A 25,410-nucleotide genomic window follows, 5' to 3' on the forward strand; every position below is an offset into this window, starting at 1 on the left:
CCCCTGCTCCAATGATTATATAGGACCTATCTTATTTACCTTACAATCTACAATACTCTAGGAGGGTGCTACATGTCCATTGTGAGAGGAAGAGGAGAACTCACACATGTAATCATTACAATGGTCAAACCGCAATCCATGATGTCTCTCTCTCTCTCATTATCTGAGCCACTCAGATCAGCTCTGTACAAAGTGTATATAAACTAAGCTGGAGACAGTACTGCAAAAGTGTCCACCACTTTACAATTACATATGTATGGTAGGTAAGTTGTTTCTATTTTTTTAGTGCATATATGTAGGCAGTAAAAGGTTTAAAGCAAGTCATCCCTGCTATCTTTACCTGCTTGTACTGTGAAATAATTAATTTTGAAAGACCACAACAAAATCTCTAAGATCAGGATTCAGGCATTTTCTAACCTGGTGTGAGTTTACATTAAAAGGCTGTCAGACCGCCAATATTCTGGTTCAATATATAGTAATCGGGATGGTGCTAACATTTCTGTGTGTTTGTTATAAAATTTGAAGATTAATTTTTCCACAATGACTACAGTTAGAGAGATGAATGAAGGCTTGTTTTAAGAATATGTAAATATTTTAGTATTCATAGTCTGTGCACTGGTTCATATTAACTATCCATTAATACACTGTGAATGCCAGCCACTCAAAGTAAAATTGATTCTGCCAACTATGATTAGTAAATTGCAGCTTTTCTCAGAGATTATTTCAAAGTTTTTGTAAAAATGTTTCACCATGTATCCATCTAACTAACCTTGCCAGTTCTTGCTAAGAATATTTATTCCTGCTACAGTGAACATTTCCAAATTCTGTAATGATTCTATAGTCAATTACAGATCATTACTGCATTCTGAAGTTCTCAGAATAGCAAATGGTAGTTTTGAATGGTAGAACGGTATTTAATGTCTAATTACAGTATAAAGAGAATCGCAGCTAGACATCGACACCATCCTAGAAATTTTATTTTGCTATTTTTACTCAGTTAACTATTTTGAGGAATTACCTATTCAATAAAGGCCAATAATTTTCTATATAATCTTTAAAGAACTCAGAAACGTTGGTTGTAAAATTCAGAAAACACACCAAAGTGAACGCTATAATAGTTAAAAGGTAACTGGAAAGGTTTTATTAAAGATGTATCGCATTAGCTCTACACACTTGTACATTAGTGGAAAAAGACAAGTAAAAACATGTTTTATGTGGATTTTGCTCCCAGGTTTGTTTCAGTGGATTTCCTAATGAAGTTTATTGATTTGCTTTAGAGGATAAAATATTAACTAAAGCCCAACAGACAGACATACAGTAGTTGCAAAGCAAGTCAGGTTGAACTAGACACATCTATCTAGTACAACCAATAGAAAAAAACACACAAGTAGAGAACCTCCATATACACAATCTCATACCCACATTGATCCAAAGGATGGCAAAAAAACCCCCACCCAATAAAGTATGATCCAATTTGCTCCAGCAGAGGAAAAAAATCCTTCCTGATTCACTAGGAGGCAATTGGATATTGTAAGGGACCACCTGACAGCACCTCTAGCAACCCACTGGTCAGGCTTCCCCGAAGCGTGGAGTCTAAGTTCCGGAGCACTTGTTCACCAGGGCCCCTGATGGTGGGGATGGACTTGGAGCGCTCCGAGACCAGGTCGCGACTACCGGGTATACCCACCAGTGGTAGAGGAGTCCGCCAGAGGCTCCCACAGGGTAAGAGTCTGATGTGAGGAGACCGGGGGGTCCCAGTGAGATGGATGGATGAGCTAAAGCTAGGTCAGACAAGCCGAGTCGGTAGCCGGGGGGTCGGTGCGGTACAAAGCAGCAGGCAAAGAATGGTCGGGTCACACGCCAGGTCAGTAACAGGAGATCAGATCTATATAGGGACATTCAGGAGCGAGGTCAGGCAAGCCAAGGGTCAGGACAGGAGAAAGCAGCAAAGGTGAGACAATCCGGGTCAATAGTACTCATAATCACAGGTTTCAGGGAACAGGAATCACAGGAAGACCATTCGGCAACCAGTGACAGCACAGGGGGATTTAAATATCGTGCCCTGCGCTGTCATTGGTGCTAGGCGCGCACCTGCAAATGCCAGTGCGCATGCGCAAACTCCGTCGCCACATCCCCGCATGAGAAGGCCTAATGCGCATGCGCCGGGACCAGCGCCGCGGCAATCCCTGACAGATATTCCCTGGATAATCCACCCCTGATGTTATTTCTTATAAATATTTGTTTCCAGTTATATTTTGTGCATTTAGGAAAGAATCCAGGCTTTTTTTTAAAACAGTCTACTGAACAGGCCATAACTAATTATTGAGTGAGTCTATTCCACATTTCCATAGCTCTTACTGTTGTGATAGGATGAGACTCTGTCACTGTAAGTCTGGGTCCACACTAATGCGGTGCAGGACACTGCATGTAATTCGCACAGGAATTGCACCACATTGTCTGCAGGAATTGCACCATGTGATGTCTGTGAGGCTCAGTTTGAGCCATACATTTTGTTTGGCTCAAATCACATAGCATCCGCACCAGAAAGGTGCAGGACCCTTTTTGGTATCAGCTGCTGAATCGCATCGCATGGGTGTCTGGTTGTTTCTGGGTGTCATTAATTTATCATTGACACCCACACCAGATCACATGAACACCATGTGATTGCAATGCGGTGTGGGAAACGCACACGATTCGCAGCGCTACCCGCACTGCACTAGTGTAAACCCGGGCTCAGAAGATAGGAAAATGTGATACAGGATTCTCATATAGGGTGAATGCGATGTTCCAGACTAGTGTTTCTGAATAAAGAAAGATGTAGATGTGGCTATCTTTGGATTCTGCAGCTCTGCTCTGGATCAGAACATTCAATCTTGGGTTTTGCTAAACACCTTCATTCTGGAGTACGCAGGTGTGAGGTGTCATTATATACTTCGGTCTGAGAATAGTTCAGAGCTCCCAGTTGGAGACAGCTCCCAGTGGGGAAGATGGAAGGTCTTCTCGAGTGGTCAGAGGGCCGAGCCGGGAACCAAGAGACAGAGGTCTCTGTTCCAGGAATCAGGTCAGCTCCTATTGGGGTGTCAGGAGAACCCCCATCCATTGGCCAGAAGTAGGCCATGCAGCAGGATGCTGTGACTAAAGGCTAGAGCAGCGTTACTCAACCTTTTTTTATTCAAGGCACCCTTTAAAATTCTGCACAATCAAGTCCCTCCATTCTAAAATGTAAAAAAAGAAACTTATTGTTTTACATATTTCAGCAACAACCACACATATAGGACATGTTAGAGGTGATTTATTCTTAAAAAGCAAATATACTTTTATCCACTGGTACTGACTAGTATTCCAGTGTTTCTCTTCTTCCTCAGTTTCTCTCCCTCACTCAGCTAATGTGACCCCAGTGCTGAGAGAGAGGGCGGGGGGGGCAAACAAGGATGCTGTTCAGGGGACTAATGTCCTCCTTATAAACCAATTACATCAGGATGCCAACAGCTAGAATGTTGCAATGGGGCACAATGAAAACCTGTGGCTTTGTGTAACTAAAAGGCAAACGTTATCCACCTGCTGGATTGTACACTATATTGCCAAAAGTATTGGGACAACCCTCCAAATCATTGGATTCGGGTGTTCCAATCACCTCCATGGCCACAGGTGTATACAATCAAGCACCTAGGCATGCAGACAGCTTCTACAAACATTTGTGAAAGGGTGGGTCGCTTTCAGGAGCTTAGTGAATTCAAGTGTGGTAATGTGAGAGGTTGACACCTGTGCAATAAATCCATCCATGACATTTTCTTGCTACTAAATATTCCACGGTCAACTGTTAGTAGTATTATAACAAAGTGTAAGCAACTGGGAACAGCAGCAACCCAGCCACCAAGTGGTAGGCCAAGTAAAATGACAGAGCGGGGTCAGCGCATGCTGAAGTGCACAGTGCGCAGAAGTCGCCAACTGTCTGCAGAGTCAATAGCTAAAGACCTCCAAACTTCATGTGGCCTTCAGATTAGCAAAACAACAGTGTGTAGAGAGCTTCATGGAATGGGTTTCCATGGCCGAGCAGCTGCATCCAAGCCTTACATCACCAAGTGCAATGCAAAGCGTCGGATGCAGTGGTGTAAATCACACTGCCACTGGACTCTAGAGCAGTGGAGACCTGTTCTCTGGAGTGGCGAATCACGCTTCTCTGTCTGGCAATCCATTGGGCATGTCTGGGTTTGGCGGTTGCCAGAAGAATGGTACTTGCCTGACTGCATTGTTCCAAGTGCAAAGTTTGGTGGAGGGGGGATTATGGTGTGGGGTTGTTTTTCAGGGGTTGGTCTTGGCCTTTTAGTTCCAGTGAAGGATACTCTTACGGCATCAGCATACCAAGACATTTTGGACAATTTCATGCTCCCAACTTTGTGGGAACAGTTTGGGGAAGGCCCCTTCCTGTTCCAACATGACTGCGCACCAGTGCACAAAGCAAGGTCCAAAAAGACATGGATGAGCGAGTTTGGGGTGGAGAAACGTGACTGGCCTGCACAGAGTCTTGACCTCAACCCGACAGAACACCTTTGGGATGAATTAGAGCAGAGACTGCGAGCCAGGCCTTCTCTTCTGACAACAAAGCCTGACCTCACAAATACTCTTCTGGAAGAATGGTCAAACCTTCCCATAGACACACTCCTAAACCTTATGGACAGCCTTCCCAGAAGAGTTGAAGCTGTTATAGCTGCAAAGGGCGGGGCAACTCAATATTGAACCCTATGGACTAAGACTGGGATTCCATTAAAATTTATGTGCGTGTAAAGGCAGGCATCACAATACTTTTGGCAATATAGCATATATACTTTTTGGGCAATTTGTAGGCATTTTGCCAAGGCACCCCTGAAGATACCTGAAGGCACCCTGGTTGAGAAAGGCTGGGCTAGAGAGCCAAGTATCCAGGAGAGCTGGACAGCACAGTCAGATAGACTGGTAAGAGGAGCAGCGTTATACTGCAATTGAAGCTGAGTGAGCTTATGAGCTAGGTGTCTCGGCATTTTCCAGTGTGTGTATTTCTGTATCGTATTATTCTCGGGGTATGTATACTGAAAAAATGTGCAACTTTTTAAGTTTAAGTTATTATGGCTTAATTGTGTTGCTCTTATAAAATATAAGTTGTGTTTTAAGTTTTTCTTTTAATATAAGCTTTGCAAATGAAATAGTTGCATTACTTTTCCTTTTCTTTTTCAGTATAAGGCTTTATTCTTTTATTTTACTTTTAACATTATAACATGTTTATGTCAGTAATCCATGCATGGTGCTGATCATATCTCAGTTTGACTGCGCTGTATTATCTTGTTGACCTTAATTCACACAAAAAAAAAACACTTTTCAAATCAGCTCTACTCAACCCACTGCCCCCAAATCATCTATTCCACTTTGGTTCTGATTAGCCCCACTCTAGTGGAACCATACTGACCAATTAAAACCCTCTTCACAGCAACGGTCCAGCTTACCAATCAATAGAAGTTTAATACAAGGAGCAGGTTAAAATGAACACACTGGCCCATTCACTCTAGGGATATAGCACAAGAAAAAGCTAATCAGTAGAGCTCTAAGTCAATCAATCTATCTGTCTTTGTTCTTCCTGCAAATGCAGTCATTTCACCCATTCCCTAAGGCACAGAAATTAATACTGGGGGAGAAATAGAAATAGCGGTTCACTTCAAAAGTGAATTGATGAAAGTAGAAGTGAGAAAAATGTAGGAGAATGAACATCCGGTCAAATTCATAATTTTAATGGGTGTAGCTACAATTTATTGTAAAGTAAGTTAGATGACTTAGATAACCTTTTGCCACTAGGGACAATTTGTGGTAGATTTACTACATGCAAATAGGCTGTTCACTTGCAAAGTGCAAATTCCCTTGCAAAGTGAACAGCTATAGTGAGCACAAAGAAAATTCCACTGAAACTTAAATATATATACAAAGGTGCAGCGATGGTAACAATCTATGTGAAAAATGCAAATAAATAAGTGAACTAATATCCAATATTGTACAAAAAGAAAACAAAATTACATGAATTATAAATAAAGTCCAAAGAAAGGTGCAATGTCCAACAATATTGTTTGAATAAATGGTGATCAACGGTGTAAGGTGACATCTGTGACAATCCTCCACCACTATGTACCCTTCACAGATGTCACCTTACACCAGGCATGTCCAAAGTCCGGCCCGTGGGCCATTTACGGTCCGGGGGTCGGTTTAATACGGCCCTCCAACAGCCCTCCCTGCTCTGTGTAATGTGGCCCTCCCACGGCCCTCCCTTCTATGGCAGACAGTCTTCTGCTTGAGAGCAGAGGGCAGTGCGCATGCCTGACTGCGGCGCGTTCTCCCTGGTCTGTGTAAATGCGGCTGTCGCACGGCCCTCCCTTCTGTGGCAGACAGTCTTCTGCTTGAGAGCAGTGCGCATGCGTGACTGCGCCGCGCTGGGAGCGACAGAGGGTGGTGACGTCAGGGCCGGGCTTCCAGCGTGAAGTGTGTTTCTCTTCCCCTCCCGGCTGCCGAGCAGAGACTTCAGCTCCAGCTACCTTTTTAACCCTTCACATTAGTGCAGGTAAGTTTTTTTTAAATTTATTTTCAATACATTGTGAAAACTCAGCTGTCAGTTGATCTTAATGTTATGAAATGAAAAGTATGTCGTTTGCAATTAACTTGGCATAAAATAATTTATTTGCATTTAATTGTAATGGTTCATAGAATGTTCGGAAAAATGTTCGGCCCTCCACCATGTTCACTTCATCCAATCTGGCCCTCTTTGAAAAAAGTTTGGACACCCCTGCCTTACACCATTGATTCACACAATATTGTTGGACATTGCACCTTTCTTTGGACTTTATTTATAATTCATGTAAATTTTGTTTTGCACAATATTGGATATTAGTTCACTTATTTATTTGCATTTGTCACATAGATTGTTACCAGCACTGCACCTTTTTATATATACTTAAGTGAACAGACTTTGCGTTTAGTAAATCAATGCCTTTGCCCCACTTTTTGTACTGGTGAACTCTTAGGAATCTCCTAAATGTGGTACACAAAACTTCCCAACCGCGCCATAGACAAAGGGGGGTTTATTTACTAAAGCTGGAGAGTCCAAAATCAGACTCCCTTCTGCATAGAAACCAATCAGCTTCTAACCTCAGCTTGTTCAATGAAGCTTTGGCAATGAAACCTGGAAGCTGATTGGTTTCTATGCAGAAGGGAGTCTGATTTTGGACTCTACAGCTTTAGTAAATAAACCCCAGGATGTCCACGGTTGGAAGTGGAATACCAGGATTGTGGCTGCAGCAATGTGCCATAACCTCAGTATTGTTTTTTTTTCAGCCGGTGATTCCCTTTTTGTCTGAACAGCAGATTCACTGCTAGATCACTTTAATAAGCGGCAGGAGGGGACAAGCCCCTTTTGGTGGTTCTTTGGCTTACATGGAAGATCGGTGAGCCCGAGAACCCAGAAGATCGCAGCAGCTGGGTATAGAGAAGGAAAGATTGCATCCACTCATCTGTATGGCCTAGGAAGACCGGAGCAATGTCATTACGTCACTTCCGGTTCTGGCCTAATGTAAACAAGGTCATTTTATTTTTTTTCAAGTACTAGATAAAGAGGACCTGTCACTGCTCATTTCTATCACAAGGGATGTTTAAATAAAAGTGCTAAATTATTTTTTTTAAAGGGACACTGTAAAAATAAAAAAATGCAATAAAAAAAAATTAAAGCGTCTCCACTTGAATGCGTACGTAGGTCACTCCCACATATGTAAACGGTGTTCAAACCACACATGTGAGGTATTGTCGCAAATGTCAGAGTGAGAGCAATAATTCTCACACTAGATCTCCTCTGTAACTCTAAACTGGTAACCTGAAGAAAGGTTTAAAATGTCAGCTATGGAGATTTTTAAGTACTGTAGTATGTCGCCATTCCATGAGTGTGCACAATTTTAAAGCATGACATGTTGAATATCTATTTACTCGGCATAACATCATCTTTCATATTTTACAAAAAAATTTAGTTAACTATTGTGTTTTGTTTTTTAATTCATTAAAGTGTATTTTTAAAAAAAATCGCATTAGAAAAATCACTGCGCAAATACCGTGTGACATAAAAAATAGCAGTGACCACTATTTTATTCTCTATGGCCTCTGCTACAAAATATATATAATGTTTGGGGGTTATAAGTAATTTTCTAGCAAAAAAAATTAGATTTTTACATATATAAGAGAAATGTCAGAATTGGCCGTTAAGGAAGTGGTGAAAATGATTGTAAACCCTCACTTTGTAAAACAACCCATTCAGCTTAAAATTGAAATGAAAGGCTAAACATTTGTGTATAGATATAAAAAAATTATAAACACCTTTTTTCCCTTTTTTATGCAGCGCTACCCCCATAGAAGCTGCTGGTATTTTGCCCAAATCTTCACCAGCAGCCAAGCATACAGTATTTGCTACCAAGTGCACACAACGTTTGCTTGTTACTCGAATGATCTAGAGAATGTTGTTTTTGCAGTTTTGTTGGAGAACTGGGATAGGGATGAGGAATGTAGTAGGATACTCCAAGGATAGATCTAGTTACATTTGAGGACACTATCTGATCTTAGTCAAGCTTTAGGTGAAATCCTTGCTGAAGCAGGTAAAAGACTTTTTGTTTGCAGTAGCAGTGACAATAACTTCAGGTTAGAGCAGAGTTCCTTGCAGCAAAGAGTAAATGGACAGAGCTCTTCAGAACACTAGCCAGTGTTCCCTTGACGGGACCATTAGCTGACTCTATAGCACCATGAGGGGGTTAAAAGCAAAAATCTATAGATACTTTGGGTTGTACTATCAAAATGTTCAGGGATGGATGGTTGCCTCCTTCCAACTTGCAAGTGACACTCCACCAGGGATACCAGACCAGATCTTCAATAGAAAGCCCCCTCAGCCAGCTCTCTGTAGAACCATGGTCACTCTCTCTGAATTCAGGCCCTCAGATCTCCCACCTGAGGCCACATGGCAGAAGATGCCAGGGGAGGCAAGTCTGCCTCGACTCTGCCATGGTGCAACCCACTCTGGAAAAGAAAACTAACCCCTATGCTCACAGTATATAAATACCAGATCCCAGCATGCAGTGGGGCCACCCTCCCCTGTGATTTGCCAAAGCTGTATCCATATTTATGCTGTGTATATTAAGTGATCACATACCCTCTGTTCTCAGTTGCATAAGAGCTGGAGGAGGAGAATAGGCAGTATACAGAACTTCCCAATGAATGGCTGTGCAGGGGGATAAGTCAGGACATGTGACAGGAACACCAAGGATTTCACACAAAGGAAGCAATACAAACAGAAAAAAATAATTTTTTTATACAAGTACATGGTACAACTGGTACACGTGAAACTCGACAAATTAGAATATCGTGCAAAATTTCATTTATTTCAGTAATGCAACTTAAAAGGTGAAACTAATATATGAGATAGACTCATTACATGCAAAGATAGTTCAAGCTGTGATTTGTCATCATTGTGATGATTATGGCTTACAGCTCATGAAAACCCCAAATCCACAATCTCAGAAAATTAGAATATTACATGCAATCAATAAAACAAGGATTGTACATAGATCAATATCGGACCTCTGAAAAGTATAAGCATGCATATGTACTCAGTACTTGGTTTGGGCCCCTTTTGCAGCAATTACTGCCTCAATGCGGCGTGGCATGGAAGCTATCAGCCTGTGGCACTGCTGAGGTGTTATGGAAGACCAGGATGCTTCAATAGCGGCCTTCAGCCCTTCTGCATTGTTTGGTCTCATGTCTCTCATCTTTCTCTTGGCAATGCCCCATAGATTCTCTATGGGGTTCAGGTCAGGCGAGTTTGCTGGCCAATCAAGCACAGTAATCCCACAGTCATTGAACCACGTTTTGGTGCTTTTGGCAGTGTGGGCAGGTGCCAAGTCCTGCTGGAAAATGAAGTCAGCATCCCCATAAAGCTCACCTGTGGAAGGAAGTATGAAGTGCTCCAAAATCTCCTACTAGACGGCTGCGTTGACCCTGGACTTAATGAAGCACAGTGGATCAACACCAGCAGATGACATGGCTCCCCAAATCAACACAGACTGTGGAAACTTCACACTGGACTTCAAGCATCTTGCAGTGTGTGCCTCTCCATTCTTCCTCCATACTCTGGGTCCTTGGGCCTCTCCATTCTTCCTCCATACTCTGGGTCCCTGGTTTCCAAATGAGATGCAAAAGTTGCTCTCATCAGAAAAGAGGACTTTGGACCACTGAGCAACAGACCAGGTCTGTTTTTCTTTAGCCCAGGTAAGACGCTTCTGACGTTGTGTGTTGTTCAGGGGGAATACGACATTTGAAGCCCATGTCCAGGATCCATCTGTGTGTGGTGGCTCTTGATGCACTTTTGAATGGTCTTTTCCTGACAATCCTCTCCAGGCTGCAGTCATCCCTGCTGCTTGTGCACCTTTTTCTTCCACACTTTTCCCTTCCACATAACTTTCTGTTAATGTGCTTTGATACAGCACTTTGGGAACATCCAACTTCTTTTGCAATTACCTTTTGAGGTTTTCCCTCCTTATGGAGGGAATCAATGATGGTTTTCTGCACAACTGTCAGGTCCGCAGTCTTTCCCATGATTGTGATTCCTACTGAACCACACTGAGAGACCATTTAAAGGCTCAGGAACCCTTTGCAGGTGTTATGGCTTAATTAGCTGATTAGAGTGGGACACTTTGAGCCGAGAATATTGCACCTTTTCACAATATTCTAATTTTCTGAGATTGTGGATTTGGGGTTTTCATGAGCTGTAAGCCATAATCATCACAATGATGACAAATCACAGCTTGAACTATCTTGCTTTGCATGTAATGAGTCTCTCTCATATATTAGTTTCACCTTTTAAGTTGCATTACTGAAATAAATGAAGTTTTTCACGATATTCTAATTTTTTTCGAGTTTTACCTGTATATATCAGGAATATGAAATATTAGATTTACATAATCTTTAAGATTATACAAAACTAATATTCCAATGACACAGTTTCTTAATCACCATGAAAATTATCCAGCAACATATTACCTTTAGGACAAAAGACTCAACACTGACACAAAGGCAAAATAATCTGGGTATTCCATTGTAGAGAGAAGCATAAAAACCTGTACAATGAGCAGACAAACCAAATACTCAATAAATGGATAACATAGGAGTGCAAAATCTGCAAGGTTTTCATTTTGGAAAAGTATCGGAGGTGATTCCTGCCACTATCTGATAAACTAGAAAAGTAGCTGCAGTCCGAACTGTGATGATTCTTTATTTGTTATGATTGACATGCAAGCGTGCAATGAAACAGATGGGAGCCATTGGCAATTACATCCAGTAAGGTGGGAGCAATGAGCGGGGCTTAGCAGCGCTCCCCACACACAGAGGTGACTTGGGAGAGAGCATACAGGATGCTTGCGCTGGAGGCAATAATTGGGAGGAGGAGCTAGGAGCACCGGTGGGGGACCAGAAAAAAGCAGGATCGGGTCTGCTCTGTTCAAAACCACTCCACAGAGCAGGTAAGTATAACATGTTTGTTATTTTTAAAATAAAACATGTGAACCTTTAGTATCACTTTAAAAATACACAATTTATTTGTTTGGGAATGCCTTAATCCTGCAAATGAGGTGATGTACCTGTAGGACGTATTCCAGAAAACATAACATTTAAATGAAAACCCAAACTACCATCACTAAATGACATTTATGATCCCCAACCTGCTTATATTTTAAACAAAGTGGTGGGGGGTCGTGGGTGATCTCATTGACCAGATAGGGTTATATTTTTACCATATGTGATCAATGACATCAGTCAGTCTACCTGACACTGCTGGTTATACTCTACCAGAGCAAGGAGAGGATCGTTGTTCATGGGTCTTTGTGTTTATGTCATCGGGTCATCCCCCCTGGCAAGGCACCCTTGCCCATGTTGATTGGGTCCTCATCCCCACATTCCTGGGTGCGTGTGGGTGTCTGAGGAGAGAAGGCTTATCAGAATTTGGAAGTCCCCTTTAAATTAAGAGAGCCTTTATACACTCCCCGCCCCCTTTATGAATGACTACCTCTTGTTACTTATCCACAAACAAATAAAAATGGAAATAGTAAATAAAACGCACACAGCTGAAAAGTTTTTTATTAACAAAAAAAAAACAGTAACAAAATGTTCCTTGATGTAAATCAAATATTAATAATATCATCCTCAAGCAATGTAAATCTATTGTCAACCACAACGAATGATGCTTTGATGACCTGGATCATGACAGATCTCTCTCACTGATATTCTGTAGCAAATGAGTTATCCTACTGGCTTCTGAATGTCAATAAACCAGCCAAAGGCCAAAGAATGAAGGATGTCATTGGCCATATACAGTATGGCCATGACTATATGTGGTCAATGATGTTACCCTGATTGCCTGCTAGATTTTTTTTCAACATTTTATGTCAGTAGTGATACCACAACTAGATGAATTACTTTGGAATGCAGCAGCTGGGTGTTTGTGAAAAGCTTGGCTTTGTGCCCAACTGATAGTCAACCCAAACCCAAAGCTCACTCCTAATAATCACCTCCTGGGTCTGTCAGAACCTTTGCTCGTTGCTCTAATACAAGTGCCTCCAAACTTTTTAAACAATGGGCCCGTGTATTTTTCTTCAGACTTTAGGGGGCCAGACTGTGACCAGTGAGAGTAGCAAAAAAAGTCCTTTGTGTCAGTGGGTGTAAACAATGCCCTATCTTTGGTATTAGGGGGAGGAATAGTGCCCCACCCTTGGTGTCAGTGGGAGGGATGCTCCATTTTTGGTATATGGGAGGAATAGTAACCCATCATTGGTGTCAATGGCAGGAATTTTGACCCGTTGTTGGTGTAGGTTGGAGTAATAGTGCCCCAAGGGCCGAATAAAGGTAAGAAATTGGATGCATCTGGCCCACAGCGAGTAGTTTGGAGACTACTTCTCTAATGGAACAAAGCTTCTACAGAAGGGGGAAACGTGATCTCCCTTATGTGACGGTGCTTGAGCCAAGAGGCCAACCACCATATCTGAATGCTGTCACATGAGGACAGAGGGCAGTGATGTTATTATCCCTTGTATGCTTGTGGTGGGTATCACTGACATCACCCATCCTGGTAAGCTTTCACACCATCCAACACCAGAGTCTACTCAGGGTTGACTGCTGCAGCAAGTAGGTGGCAAAAGAAGTATGCAATGGTGAGTATATGATTCTGGGGCTGGGGAGATGGGCTGTTAGGAGACACTGTTACTATATTTTCCAAGATGGACACTGCTTATGTATAACATAGTGTACCCACATGCTTCTTAGGGTGGATTTATTAAAATGGAGAGTGCAACATTTGGTGCAGCTTTGCATAGAAACCAATCAGCTTCCAGGTTTTATTGCCAAAGCTTAATTGAACAAGCTGAAGTGAGAAGCTGATTGGCTACCATGCTCAGCTGTACCACATTTTTCACTCTCAAGTTTTCAAATCAACCCCATGGTGTGATACAAGATACATGTGTCTTTTTCTATGTTTTCATCCTTTTTTGTAGGGGTTTGTATAAGCATAAGATGATTTTTTTACTGCTAAAATTAATTGTTTTCATGTCGGTAAAGGTTAATTTGTGTGTATAGCGCACATATAATATACAGTTACTTTTGTATTTCTTTGTTTTGTCACTTTATTATTAAAATGTATCTTCTGATTAAAGAAAAGCAATTAGTACCAGCTAATGGAAATGTTTTCCTTGACCTTACCTAACTCTTTATTCCATAGATAAAAAATAGTAAAAAAAAAAAATCAGTCTTTGATTATTATTTGTTACATTTTCATTAGCTAGCCAATGTCTAATTGGCTCTGCCATTCTTTTTTCATCTATTATAAAAAGCTTAAGAAAATCAAACCAGTGAATATAAATAAGTAAGAGGATTGCTGTGAAGCACTAGTACAATGATGTAATTGCATGTAACAACTGTGAGAGTGTTTTCAGCAGCTGACATTTGTTTCCTTGGACGAAAAATATGTAATTAAGGGGCAGGAGTGCTGGTGGTTGTTGTAGGGGCTGTAGTTGACAGATGTGTAATACTGGGTGCTTGATCTCATGGCCTGAAATAGGAAATCCCACCATTGACACCACTGTAGTGCTTGGCACTTTGATTCTTAATTTGATGAACAGACCTTTAAAATGTCTCTCCAAATGCCTGGCACTGTTCATCTTAAATTAATTGACAATGAACACAAGGAGACAAATTATTTCTTTACTTCAGGTAAATAGCACTGTCAATTTTACGCAGCTGTTTACATACATATATTGTACATTCACCTCAGTCCCTAACCCTCAAGGGGCGTACAATCTAAGGTCCCTAACTCATATTCATACATACACATATTAGGGCCAATTTAGACAGGAGCCTCTTAACCTACCAGCATGTCTTTGGAGTGTGGGAGGAAACTGGAGTATCCGGAGGAAATCCACACAGGCACAGTGAGAACATGCAAGCTCCAAGCAGGTGGTGCCATGTTTGGGATTTGAACCAGCAACCCTAGTACTGCCAATTGGAAGTGCTAACCATTAAGAGCCTGTGCTGCCTGTTATTATTATAATTATAAAAGCAATTTATAGTGACACTAAACTCTGGTTTAAAAAAGAAGAAAAATGATATTCAAGTATGTATTCTTAACTCAAAGGGGATGCTTTACTAGAGGCAAATAGACTGTGCACACTGCAAGCGCAGGTGCTTCAGAGCTTAGTAAATGATGGGAAGGATGGGGACTTCTATCATCAAGCAAAAATGCATTTTTTTTTTCATTTTCCTTGTATGTGATTGGGTATTCTTTGCAAAGTGAAGCTTCACCTCATTTACTAAGCTTTGGAGGATCCACACTTGCAGAGTGCACAGTCTATTTGCCTTTAGTAAACTAACCCCAATATGTACTTTCTATTGCTCTGCCTCCTTCAGATATCCAAAGTAATTTTTTTTGCTGCTTTGAACTGGCTTCCTGTTGGAGGATTCATTCTCCATGGTCCCATTGTATGTAAGAATGTAGCCACCCTCTCTTTCTAATTCTTAAGATGGACTATGAGGCTACAGACTATGGACTATGGGATTTGTAGTATGTATAGAGCAGTGCACATGACCATACTCAATGTTATGTGGAGGGGAAGTGGAGTAGTTTAGGAGCTCATGGAGGACATTACAAGGAGGCGGAAAGAAAAAGTAAGAAATAATCTCAATGAAAAATAGATTACAAGACCATTAAGTAATGGATAGGTATGGATTATATTTGGAGTTATTATTTAGCGCCACTTTAAGTCCCTGAACATAGAATCAATTAAATAATACACACAAGTAAAAATTAATGAAAACTAAAATTTTCTTAACTGATAAAAGATGGCAGGTTATAGAGATAGCAGTCTCGGGTCTAGGAGTCTCAGGGTCATTGATTTTTGAGCGGGGGCCCACTAAAGCTAGGTTCACCCTTGTACAGCTCTGTGAGCCATGTTTTGCACAGAGTTGGCAGCCCACTCATTTGAAAGGGGCTGCCAGGGGCGGAATGACCATTTGGGAACTCAGGCACTGCCCGCGGGCCCAGGGTCAGTAGGGGACCCCATGAGATGCCCCTGGTACCTTTCATAGGCTTTCTTGGGTGTAGTTTGATTGTGGGCTAGGACACAGGGGCCCCATGATCCCCTATTGCCTGGGGGCCCCATGAGTTGTCAGTCTGCCCCTGGGGGCTGCCATGCCTCCAGAAAAAACAGGGACAAGGCCCCTGCACCCTTTCTGAAAATACTGTCCGCTTGGAGACTGGAAACCTGGAAATGTAATATGAAGATCAGATATTAATCTAACAATAGGTATGAGACCTTTCCTTGGAATATATTATGTGAATACAAGGCTAGAGTGCTATTGGTGGTTGTAGGGGGCAGTAGAAGGAAGCACAATTCTGATATCTGTGCAATATTTTACTAAAGCATGGCATCATCTACTGCCTGACTATGTCATAACTCATGAGGACAGAATTTAGCCATTGCTGGCCTCTCATTCTGAAAATGCTACTGGACTGGTTGATCTTCTGGCTTCAGTACTGTGAGCAGATCATGAATTGTAAGTTTGATCCAAACTTCCTGATCTTCATAATTTAGCCAGTTAATGAAAAAATGTATGCCAATGGGTCAAAATAATAGACAAGCAACCTTTGGCTGAGCTTGAGGGGTTGCAGGGGTCGCAATGGCCCGCCCATCCTCCAGAGGGCCTATGTAGACTCCCTGTCACATTAAATTTTCCACTGTGTCGCTGTTGAAAAGCTCTTATTGCATCACCCTGTGTAGGTAGACTCAGAGGGCCTGCCCAGGCCCATCCTGAGCACAGATTTCACCTACACAGGGTGACAGGGAAAGCTTTTTACCCAGTGGTGAACTCTCTGCGCAGCCCCCCTACTCAATTTAGTACAGCCTCTCCCTTCCTGCTCAACTGTGCATGTGCACACAAGGTGGGGCCAGGCAGTCCACACTCTGCCGGGTGAAAATGGTAGGATTGTATGTGAATCTGGAAGCCAGAAGGCCTTCTCACCCCAAGCAGGGCCTAGGCTGATCCTCTGAGATTCTTCTTTTACATTCAAGCCCACTGCTTTCACGAGGCAGCTCAGAGTGTGGCCTGTCTGCGCCCACCTTCTGTGCACAGGCAGACAGCAACAGGAGAGAGAGAAGAGAGACAGCCATCATACAGTAACAGAACATCCATGTGTGAGTAGCAAACCTCTCTGAATATGTAAATAAAGATAAGAAATAACTTGGAGAATCTTGGCATGCAGTGGAAGTGGTGGGTGGTAGTGGGGTGGGGGCCCAGGTCAACCTTTGAGACCCTTAAGCTTCAAGCTATGCCTCTGCAAGCAACTAACTTTTCATTAGGAGCTCAGCAATGGCAGCATTCATGTTTCCCATAGGAAATGTTAGCTGTAATGAAAAAAAAAGTTATATCCAGATCTACACACAGCTGTTGGTTGTTTGCCACTGCTGATAGGATCATCATTATAGGCATATTGAACAGAGACTAGTGGTGCATGCTGGTCTTGATTTACACAGATTGTTGTGATCAAAACCTCACTGCTGGCTGTATAAATTGCTGATAAAAATTGGCCTTCTGCCGTAACACTTGCAATGTAATCAAGATGAGAAAAAACGGCAAGAGTCCTTGTCTTAAAATGCTGTATGCAGAGAACACAATCCTAGAGTACAAATCAATTATGTGAATGTTGAGTTGTCAGGCTCAGTCTTTAAATACAATACAGTTACATTTTAGTGCATAACTATAGCTAAAATATATTACAGTAATAAATGAAAATACAAAAACACAAGTACAATTTTATACATTTAAATCTAAAAACAAACTGCTAAATACACAGATTAAATGCACATAAAGAAGAGGGTTTACTTGCCAAAGCATTTGTATTCTACCTACACTTTTCTTAGATTTTTACAGCCTTGTCACAAAGCAAAGTCCTGTTTGATAGGACAGGATACCCCAGCAATGGGCAAACTACGGCCCGCGGGCCGTATACGGCCCGGCGGACCGTTTAATCCGGCCCGCGGAGCGTGGCAAACATTGCCTGTCAGGATGTGTGTAGGCGGGGCAGCGTGAGGAGCGGGGCAGCGTGAGGCGGGGCAGCAGGGGAGCTAGGCTCCTCTCACAGTCCGCCCTGAAGACCGGAACGGCGCGGGAACACAGCGAGAGGAACGCGCGGAGCAAAGGTAAGTGAATTGACACAATATGAGGAATGAATTACTATAGGGGGTGTTGACTTATGAGGGGTTTATGTATAATCGTCATCAGCAACTGTAAATAGATATTTTTCTAACTATATAACCAAGTTACAAAGCTGGAAATATCAGCTTGGTTTGATAGCGGTGTGTTGTACATAGACATTGAAACAAGTGATCAAGTTGTAGAGATAGCTTTGTAGTGTATTGGAGGAATGTTTGGTGTGTAAACAGGTGCATGCCACAAGGAATGTTCTATTGTGTGAGAGGGGGCAACCACTAAATTAACTACCTTATCTCAGACTTTATGGGGCCCACATAACGATCTAGGCCAGGCCATTTAAATCTCTTTGTTTATATGAGGGCCACTTCAAAGTACCCTCTCTTTAGATATGCAATGGTGATGGCTATCTGGGGAATGCAGGTTTACCAGGCTATGACCTAAGGTTCCCTCCAAACTCTCAATATTGGAGGGAATTTTGATGAGAAAGCCTGGATCCAGACGCCTCGGTGCCATGACCTGGCATATGTAATTTTATCACTAAGAGGGGAGGCTCTGGAATGGGGCTGAGTTATGTAAGCGATATGGGATGGGGAAACTGTCCAATCCTGGATGAGATGTGTCAGATATGGAAGATGGATTGGATAGTTCTACCAATCAGGATGGCCCCATGCAAGTCTATGGGAGATAAGTGTATATCAGGGTAGGTTTGGAGGAAGACAGGAGAGAAGATACACCGATCCTGGGGGCCCCCATGCTACACCATTGGTAAATATCAGGACATTTCTCTGGCACTTATATGTATACATGATTGTTGTATGTGTTGTCTGTCTTGCTGTTTGTGGGTTTAGGGTATGAATAGTATATGCTTTAATTCATTGGGTGAATCATATACATTTTGTTTCTCTTTTTCTTATTGTTAAATAGATAGATTGTGGTATGTTAGTTTAGACCTCCCTACTATTCACCAATAAATTTTGGTTGTTGTGTTAAACCTTTCACTCTTGGTCAAAGAACTCTCATTAAGGTTAATCAAATCATATCAGAGAAATATTATATTTCATATTCCATAGATTTGGTCAACATAATTGGCGACCATGAAGGGACATTTTAACTGATTTTTCTTCTCCAAAGAATCTTTTTCAGTACGTTGATGATTTGTTATTAGCCACGAGTGACAAAGAAGAACATTTGCGGCTATTGGAGGAACTACTGCGGATCCTAGAGAAGGCGGGACTGAAGTGTAATCCCATTAAGGCACAATTGTTAAAAGAATCTGTGTCTTTTCTGGGGATTACAGTAACCGCAAACGGTCGTAAGATAGCAACCGAGAAGGTAAAAACCATTCTACAATTACCTCTGCCTGTAAGCATCCCCACTCTGAGATCTTTTCTAGGATTGGTGAATTATTCAAGGGCTTTTATTCCTGAATTTGCTGAAAAGTCTACACCATTATATGATCTGTTGAAAAAGGATACCCAATGGCACTGGACTGAGCAACACACCAATGCAGTGCAGGAGCTCAAAGAAGCATTAGCGCAAGCACCAGCTTTAGCCAATCCAGATTACCAACTGCCCTTTCACATTGAGACTGCAATATCTGATACAGCCATGTCAGCTGTTATGTCACAGGAAATTCATGGGCAACAGAGACCCATATCATATGCTTCTAAAATATTATCTCCTGTGGAGATGAAGTACTCTCTATGTGAAAAACACCTCCTTGTTACATTTTGGGCAGTGAAATACTTCACATACATCATAGGGCTCAACCCAGTCATCTTGCATACAACTCACACTCCTACTAAATTTTTACTAACAGACAGAGTGAAGGATGGCAATGTATCCAATGCTAGACTGGCCCATTGGGCTCTGTTGCTCCAAGATCGAGACATCACAGTAAAACACACAAATAATCCTTCCACCAGGGCCCATGGCCTTATTTACCAGGGAGTACCACATGAATGTGATATCACCCCACAGTCATATGCCCATCAATTCTTTAGACCCCTTGCATCAAAGGAAGAAGTCCCAGAAGATGTAGTCCAAATTTTCACAGATGGATCATGTTTTTATGTGGATGGTTCCCCACATGCAGGGTTTGGCATCTTCATTAGTGATCCAAAAGGAAATACACAAATATCCATATGTCGATCATGCCAAGTCAAATCAGCACAATTCGCTGAGATGGCTGCAATCGCGCATGCCCTAGAATTAATAAAAGGAGACAAAGAAATTGTCTTATACTCTGACTCAGCTTGGGTGTGCAATGCTCTCACAGAATTTCTGCCCTTTTGGCACACCCACCAGTACATGTCCTCAGATGGGTCTCCGCTTAAGCATGCATCCCTTTTGAGATACATTACCACATTGGTGCAAAAGCTGCCAGTCAAACCATGGGTATGTAAGGTAAAAGGACATTCCACTAGTGCCCCCTACTGGGAACAAAATGACGTGGCAGATTGCTTGGCCAAACAAGGAGCACAAAGGGGGGAGATCTGGGAAATTCCCTCCACTTTACAAGATCCAGCCTTGTGCCCCAGTGTTTGCGCCTTCACAAAATCCTGCATTGAAGTGCCTGATATTTCAGACATACAAAGGCAGGATGACAACATTAAAGAAATAATTCAGAAACTGAAACATGAGACTCAGGAACTATCTGAAGGGAATACTTTGGCAAAATGCATAAAAAGCCTCACACTGTCAGAAGACCAAAAAGTATTACTGCATCATGGAGAGGAAATAACTTGGGTGGTTCCGGAAAATTACAGAAATGAAATGATTTACTTAGTGCATGACCTGCCTACCGGGGGTCATCAAGGGTCAGGAAAAACATTGGAGAGACTCAAGAACATAGGATGGTGGCCTTCTATGATGACAGATGTGAAACAGTATTGTGACAGTTGTATTGTCTGTGCACAGGTTAATCCCGCACCAAGGAAGATCAATGCCCCTTTAAGAATACGATTGAAAGAAGGGCCCTGGAATGCCTTACAAATGGATTACATGGGACCCTTGCCAGTCACTTCCAAAAACAACAAATACGTTTTGGTAGTCACAGATCTGTTCTCTAAATGGGTAGAGATCTTCCCAACCAAAAGTAACACTGCACAGAATACTGCTAAGATTCTGGTGGAACAGGTATTCAGTAGATGGGGGCTCCCGTCATCCATAGAGTCAGATCAGGGGTCCCACTTTACTGGAAAAGTGATGAAAGCGTGCCTAGAGATGTTGGGAGTGGAGCAAAAATTTCACATCCCATATCACCCAGAATCTTCAGGTCAGGTTGAAAGAGCCAATCGGCAGATTAAAACGATGCTAAAGAAATTTGTCCACATCAACAGTAAAAATTGGGATAATCTATTGCCTTTACTGGCCATGGCCATTCGAGCAACACCCTCATCCGCTACCCGGTTGACACCCTTTGAAGTGTTGACAGGCAGGCAGATGAGACTCCCAGAACATCTTTGGCTAGAAATGCATACCCCTACCATAGACAGACTTTCCGTGGATCAATACCTCTTAAAACTAGAAAAGGCGGTAAAGGAGATCCATGTGTTTGCAGCAGCACACATGGGTAAGATGCAAAAGAAAGCAAAGGCGTATTTTGACAAAGGGATTCGAGAATGTACTTGGGCAGTAGGAGATAGAGTCATGTTCTTAGAACTCCGTCCGCTGGACAACTGCTTAAGCCAAAAATGGAAAGGGCCATTTCCCATTATTGACAAACTAAGTCCTTCAGTATATAAAATCAGAATAGATGAGGGCAAAAAGACAAGAGATAAATGGGTTCATGTGAACCAACTGAAGCTATTCCATGGAGTCAAGGACATCAACTAAAATGTTGAGTTTTCTTTCCTTTTAGAGCCATGAAGTCGATATGGATTATTCTCATGCTCCTTCTGTTCAGACTTACCATGGAAGAGGAGAATGGACCACTTATTAGCGTAATCGTTGATGAAAATCCGGTCCACTGTCAAGAGGGGGAATCCGTGTTGCTGCCAGTGGCAATTAAGGGGACTGAGGGGAAACAAGTGTCCTGGTGGAGTCCCATCAATAATCACCTAGTCTGGGTCAATGGCGTTGTTGGGAATGTTATGGACTACCGGGATAGGATAATGGGTTTTCCTAATGGTTCATTGTTGATTCGAGATACACGGTTAAGTGATGCTGGAGAGTGGAAATACTCCTTTGTCATTTCAGTCCCTTTGTCCAGCAACACTCAACTATCCACTCTTCAATATGTCCCAGGAAAAGTTACCTTGTATGTGTCCCCAAAGGCCAAAACCCCTGCTTTTACAACCTTGACAAAAAGCTCAGCTGCAATCCCTTTTTCCGCAGAACTAACATCCTTGGACTGCCCATCACTGGAAGAGGGACCACCTAGTGGCCTAACTGCGACATCAATCCCCGGAACACTCTTTAATAATGTTAAGTTCATTCATGTGCCCGTTGTGCTTAATTTGTCCAAGTGGAACATGGCCGAATTCGGCTCATGTGCCCGGACAAATGTGTCACTATTTTATTCTTCCTTGCTGGTAGATTTGATTGCCTCCCATGCCAGCCGAACTCAGGATCCTTTTGCAGAACCAAATATCTCTCCCCAAAGGGGCATTTTCCGATCGAGAAAGTTAAATGGCTTGGACAGTCTAATTGGGTCCATCCCGGGACTTTTTGGATCGGGTATGTCAATTTGGAACCGAGCCGATTTAGCTGCGATTCGCAGACATATCGGTAATTTTGAACAGAAAGAGGGTCAGCAAGTGCTGAAACCAGCTCTGCAGGGTATTGAGGGGCTGGCAGAGGAAGAAAGGTTTACAGTTTATAATATGAATGACATTGCCCAGTTGTTTGAACGGACTCAGCAGAAAATCAATGAAATCATAACAATAAATAATCAAAGGGCCAGGGAGAACAATATGGGAAAAGAGGTAATATGCACTGCATATGGGAACTTTGTTTTAACGAAAGTCACCAATGTTATAAGAGACATCCAAGTTGGCAAAATCCCTGACATTTTAAGAGATAAAGATCTTACCCAATGGTACTGTACTCACACTAATATTAGTGGAGGAATGAATGTACATCCAGGAGATAGATGCAAACCTTTGCCCGTCTCCACAATTAGGAATCTAGGGTTAGTGACATCACACCCAAATAGAGGTCCGTTGGATTGCCTGAAGAGCCAGTCACCGTGTGCCTACCGTGACCTCCTATATATATCCTTCACCATGTCGCTGCCAGTGTTCCATCCTCAAGATGACTACTTCGACAAGATGGCGTCGGTACACTCCCTTGGGTACCTCGAGAATGACGTGTACAAAGAAAGGTTGCACCTCCCCGAAATGCTCATTCACGTCCAAGAGGGATGGAAAGCACCTCACACTGCCTGCTGCACTGTCAAAGAGAATAGGTACCTATGTCGTTGTGATGTGTTTGAAATCGACACTCCGGTCTGTGGTCTGAGCAATGACCAAGATCCCACAACAGAAGAATCCAGGGAGCCTCATTTGCAAAGCCCACGCCAAGCCAACCAAGAAACTAGTCCCAGTGAGATGGAAGCCAACTGCCCGGTGAAGTTGACGAAATGGAGAGCACCAAGAACAAAGGTCACCTACAACATGGATGGACTGTATTGTGGTGTTACCAATCATAAGACATTCCTCTATGGGGGTCAGTCATGTCCAATACCCTATCCAAATTTTTGCTTCGTTCCACACGAGTACACTATTATTGGGGAAACCGTAGTAACTCCAATACCACAGCTGAATAAAGATTATGTTGTAGATAGTGCCCCCGATGTCCCAGATCCTACACCGTACATACCCTATTTTGATATTAAAATTGATAAACTGTCAGTAAACCTTCACAATCTACTCGCAAGGAAGGATACACATATAATACAAATTAGTAACAATATGGTAAAGACGGGAAAACAGTTAAATGAACTTTTACATGATGGGGATTTTAGCTTAGTTACCACTAGGACCTGGGTGGAGATAGGAATAAAAGGTCTCCTTGTGTTACAGGGTGGGTTACTGTTCATCATGATGGTTATGGTAATATATCTGAGTAGACTTTTAAGATGGCAGAGGGAGAAACTCAAATTGCTAATGGAGATTAGACATAAACAGTTACTTGAATAGCGTGAGTGTGGCCTAGCCTCACTGGCCACAAGGGGGGATCTGTTGACTTATGAGGGGTTTATGTATAATCGTCATCAGCAACTGTAAATAGATATTTTTCTAACTATATAACCAAGTTACAAAGCTGGAAATATCAGCTTGGTTTGATAGCGGTGTGTTGTACATAGACATTGAAACAAGTGATCAAGTTGTAGAGATAGCTTTGTAGTGTATTGGAGGAATGTTTGGTGTGTAAACAGGTGCATGCCACAAGGAATGTTCTATTGTGTGAGAGGGGGCAACCACTAAATTAACTACCTTATCTCAGACTTTATGGGGCCCACATAACGATCTAGGCCAGGCCATTTAAATCTCTTTGTTTATATGAGGGCCACTTCAAAGTACCCTCTCTTTAGATATGCAATGGTGATGGCTATCTGGGGAATGCAGGTTTACCAGGCTATGACCTAAGGTTCCCTCCAAACTCTCAATATTGGAGGGAATTTTGATGAGAAAGCCTGGATCCAGACGCCTCGGTGCCATGACCTGGCATATGTAATTTTATCACTAAGAGGGGAGGCTCTGGAATGGGGCTGAGTTATGTAAGCGATATGGGATGGGGAAACTGTCCAATCCTGGATGAGATGTGTCAGATATGGAAGATGGATTGGATAGTTCTACCAATCAGGATGGCCCCATGCAAGTCTATGGGAGATAAGTGTATATCAGGGTAGGTTTGGAGGAAGACAGGAGAGAAGATACACCGATCCTGGGGGCCCCCATGCTACACCATTGGTAAATATCAGGACATTTCTCTGGCACTTATATGTATACATGATTGTTGTATGTGTTGTCTGTCTTGCTGTTTGTGGGTTTAGGGTATGAATAGTATATGCTTTAATTCATTGGGTGAATCATATACATTTTGTTTCTCTTTTTCTTATTGTTAAATAGATAGATTGTGGTATGTTAGTTTAGACCTCCCTACTATTCACCAATAAATTTTGGTTGTTGTGTTAAACCTTTCACTCTTGGTCAAAGAACTCTCATTAAGGTTAATCAAATCATATCAGAGAAATATTATATTTCATATTCCATAGATTTGGTCAACAGGGGGGATGAATTACTATAGGGGGGATGAATTACTATATGGGGGATGAATTACTATATGGGGGATGAATTACTATGGGGGAGGAATTACTATATGGGGGATGAATTACTGTATGGGGGATGAATTACTATATGGGGGATGAATTACTATATGGGGGATGAATTACTATGGGGGATAAATTACTATATGGGGGATGAATTACTATATGGGGGATGAATTACTATGGGGGATGAATTACTATATGGGGGATGAATTACTATGGGGGATGAATTACTATATGTGGGATGAATTACTATAGGGGGGATGAATTACTATATGGGGGATGAATTACTATGGGGGATGAATTACTATGGGGGATGAATTACTATATGGGGGATGAATTAC

At 42.1% G+C, this 25,410-nt stretch overlaps 1 protein-coding gene across 1 annotated transcript in view; it reads left to right on the top strand.

Annotated features, from left to right (window-relative positions):
- LOC149465982 (protein NYNRIN-like) overlaps window positions 1-21,630 on the top strand; it is a 92,669-nt gene extending 71,039 nt beyond the window's left edge. Inside the window, exon 2 of the mRNA XM_089673105.1 lies at window positions 18,959-21,630. Coding sequence (XP_089529231.1) covers window positions 18,959-21,630 — 2,672 coding nt within the window. The remainder of the gene's footprint in view (window positions 1-18,958) is intronic.
- Window positions 21,631-25,410: the final 3,780 nt, after the last annotated feature.

The sequence above is a fragment of the Staurois parvus genome, unplaced genomic scaffold (genome assembly GCF_062004578.1).
Source record: "Staurois parvus isolate SC_StPar_1 unplaced genomic scaffold, SC_StPar_1.0 ptg000135l, whole genome shotgun sequence".
NCBI classification, from domain to species: Eukaryota; Metazoa; Chordata; class Amphibia; order Anura; family Ranidae; genus Staurois; species Staurois parvus.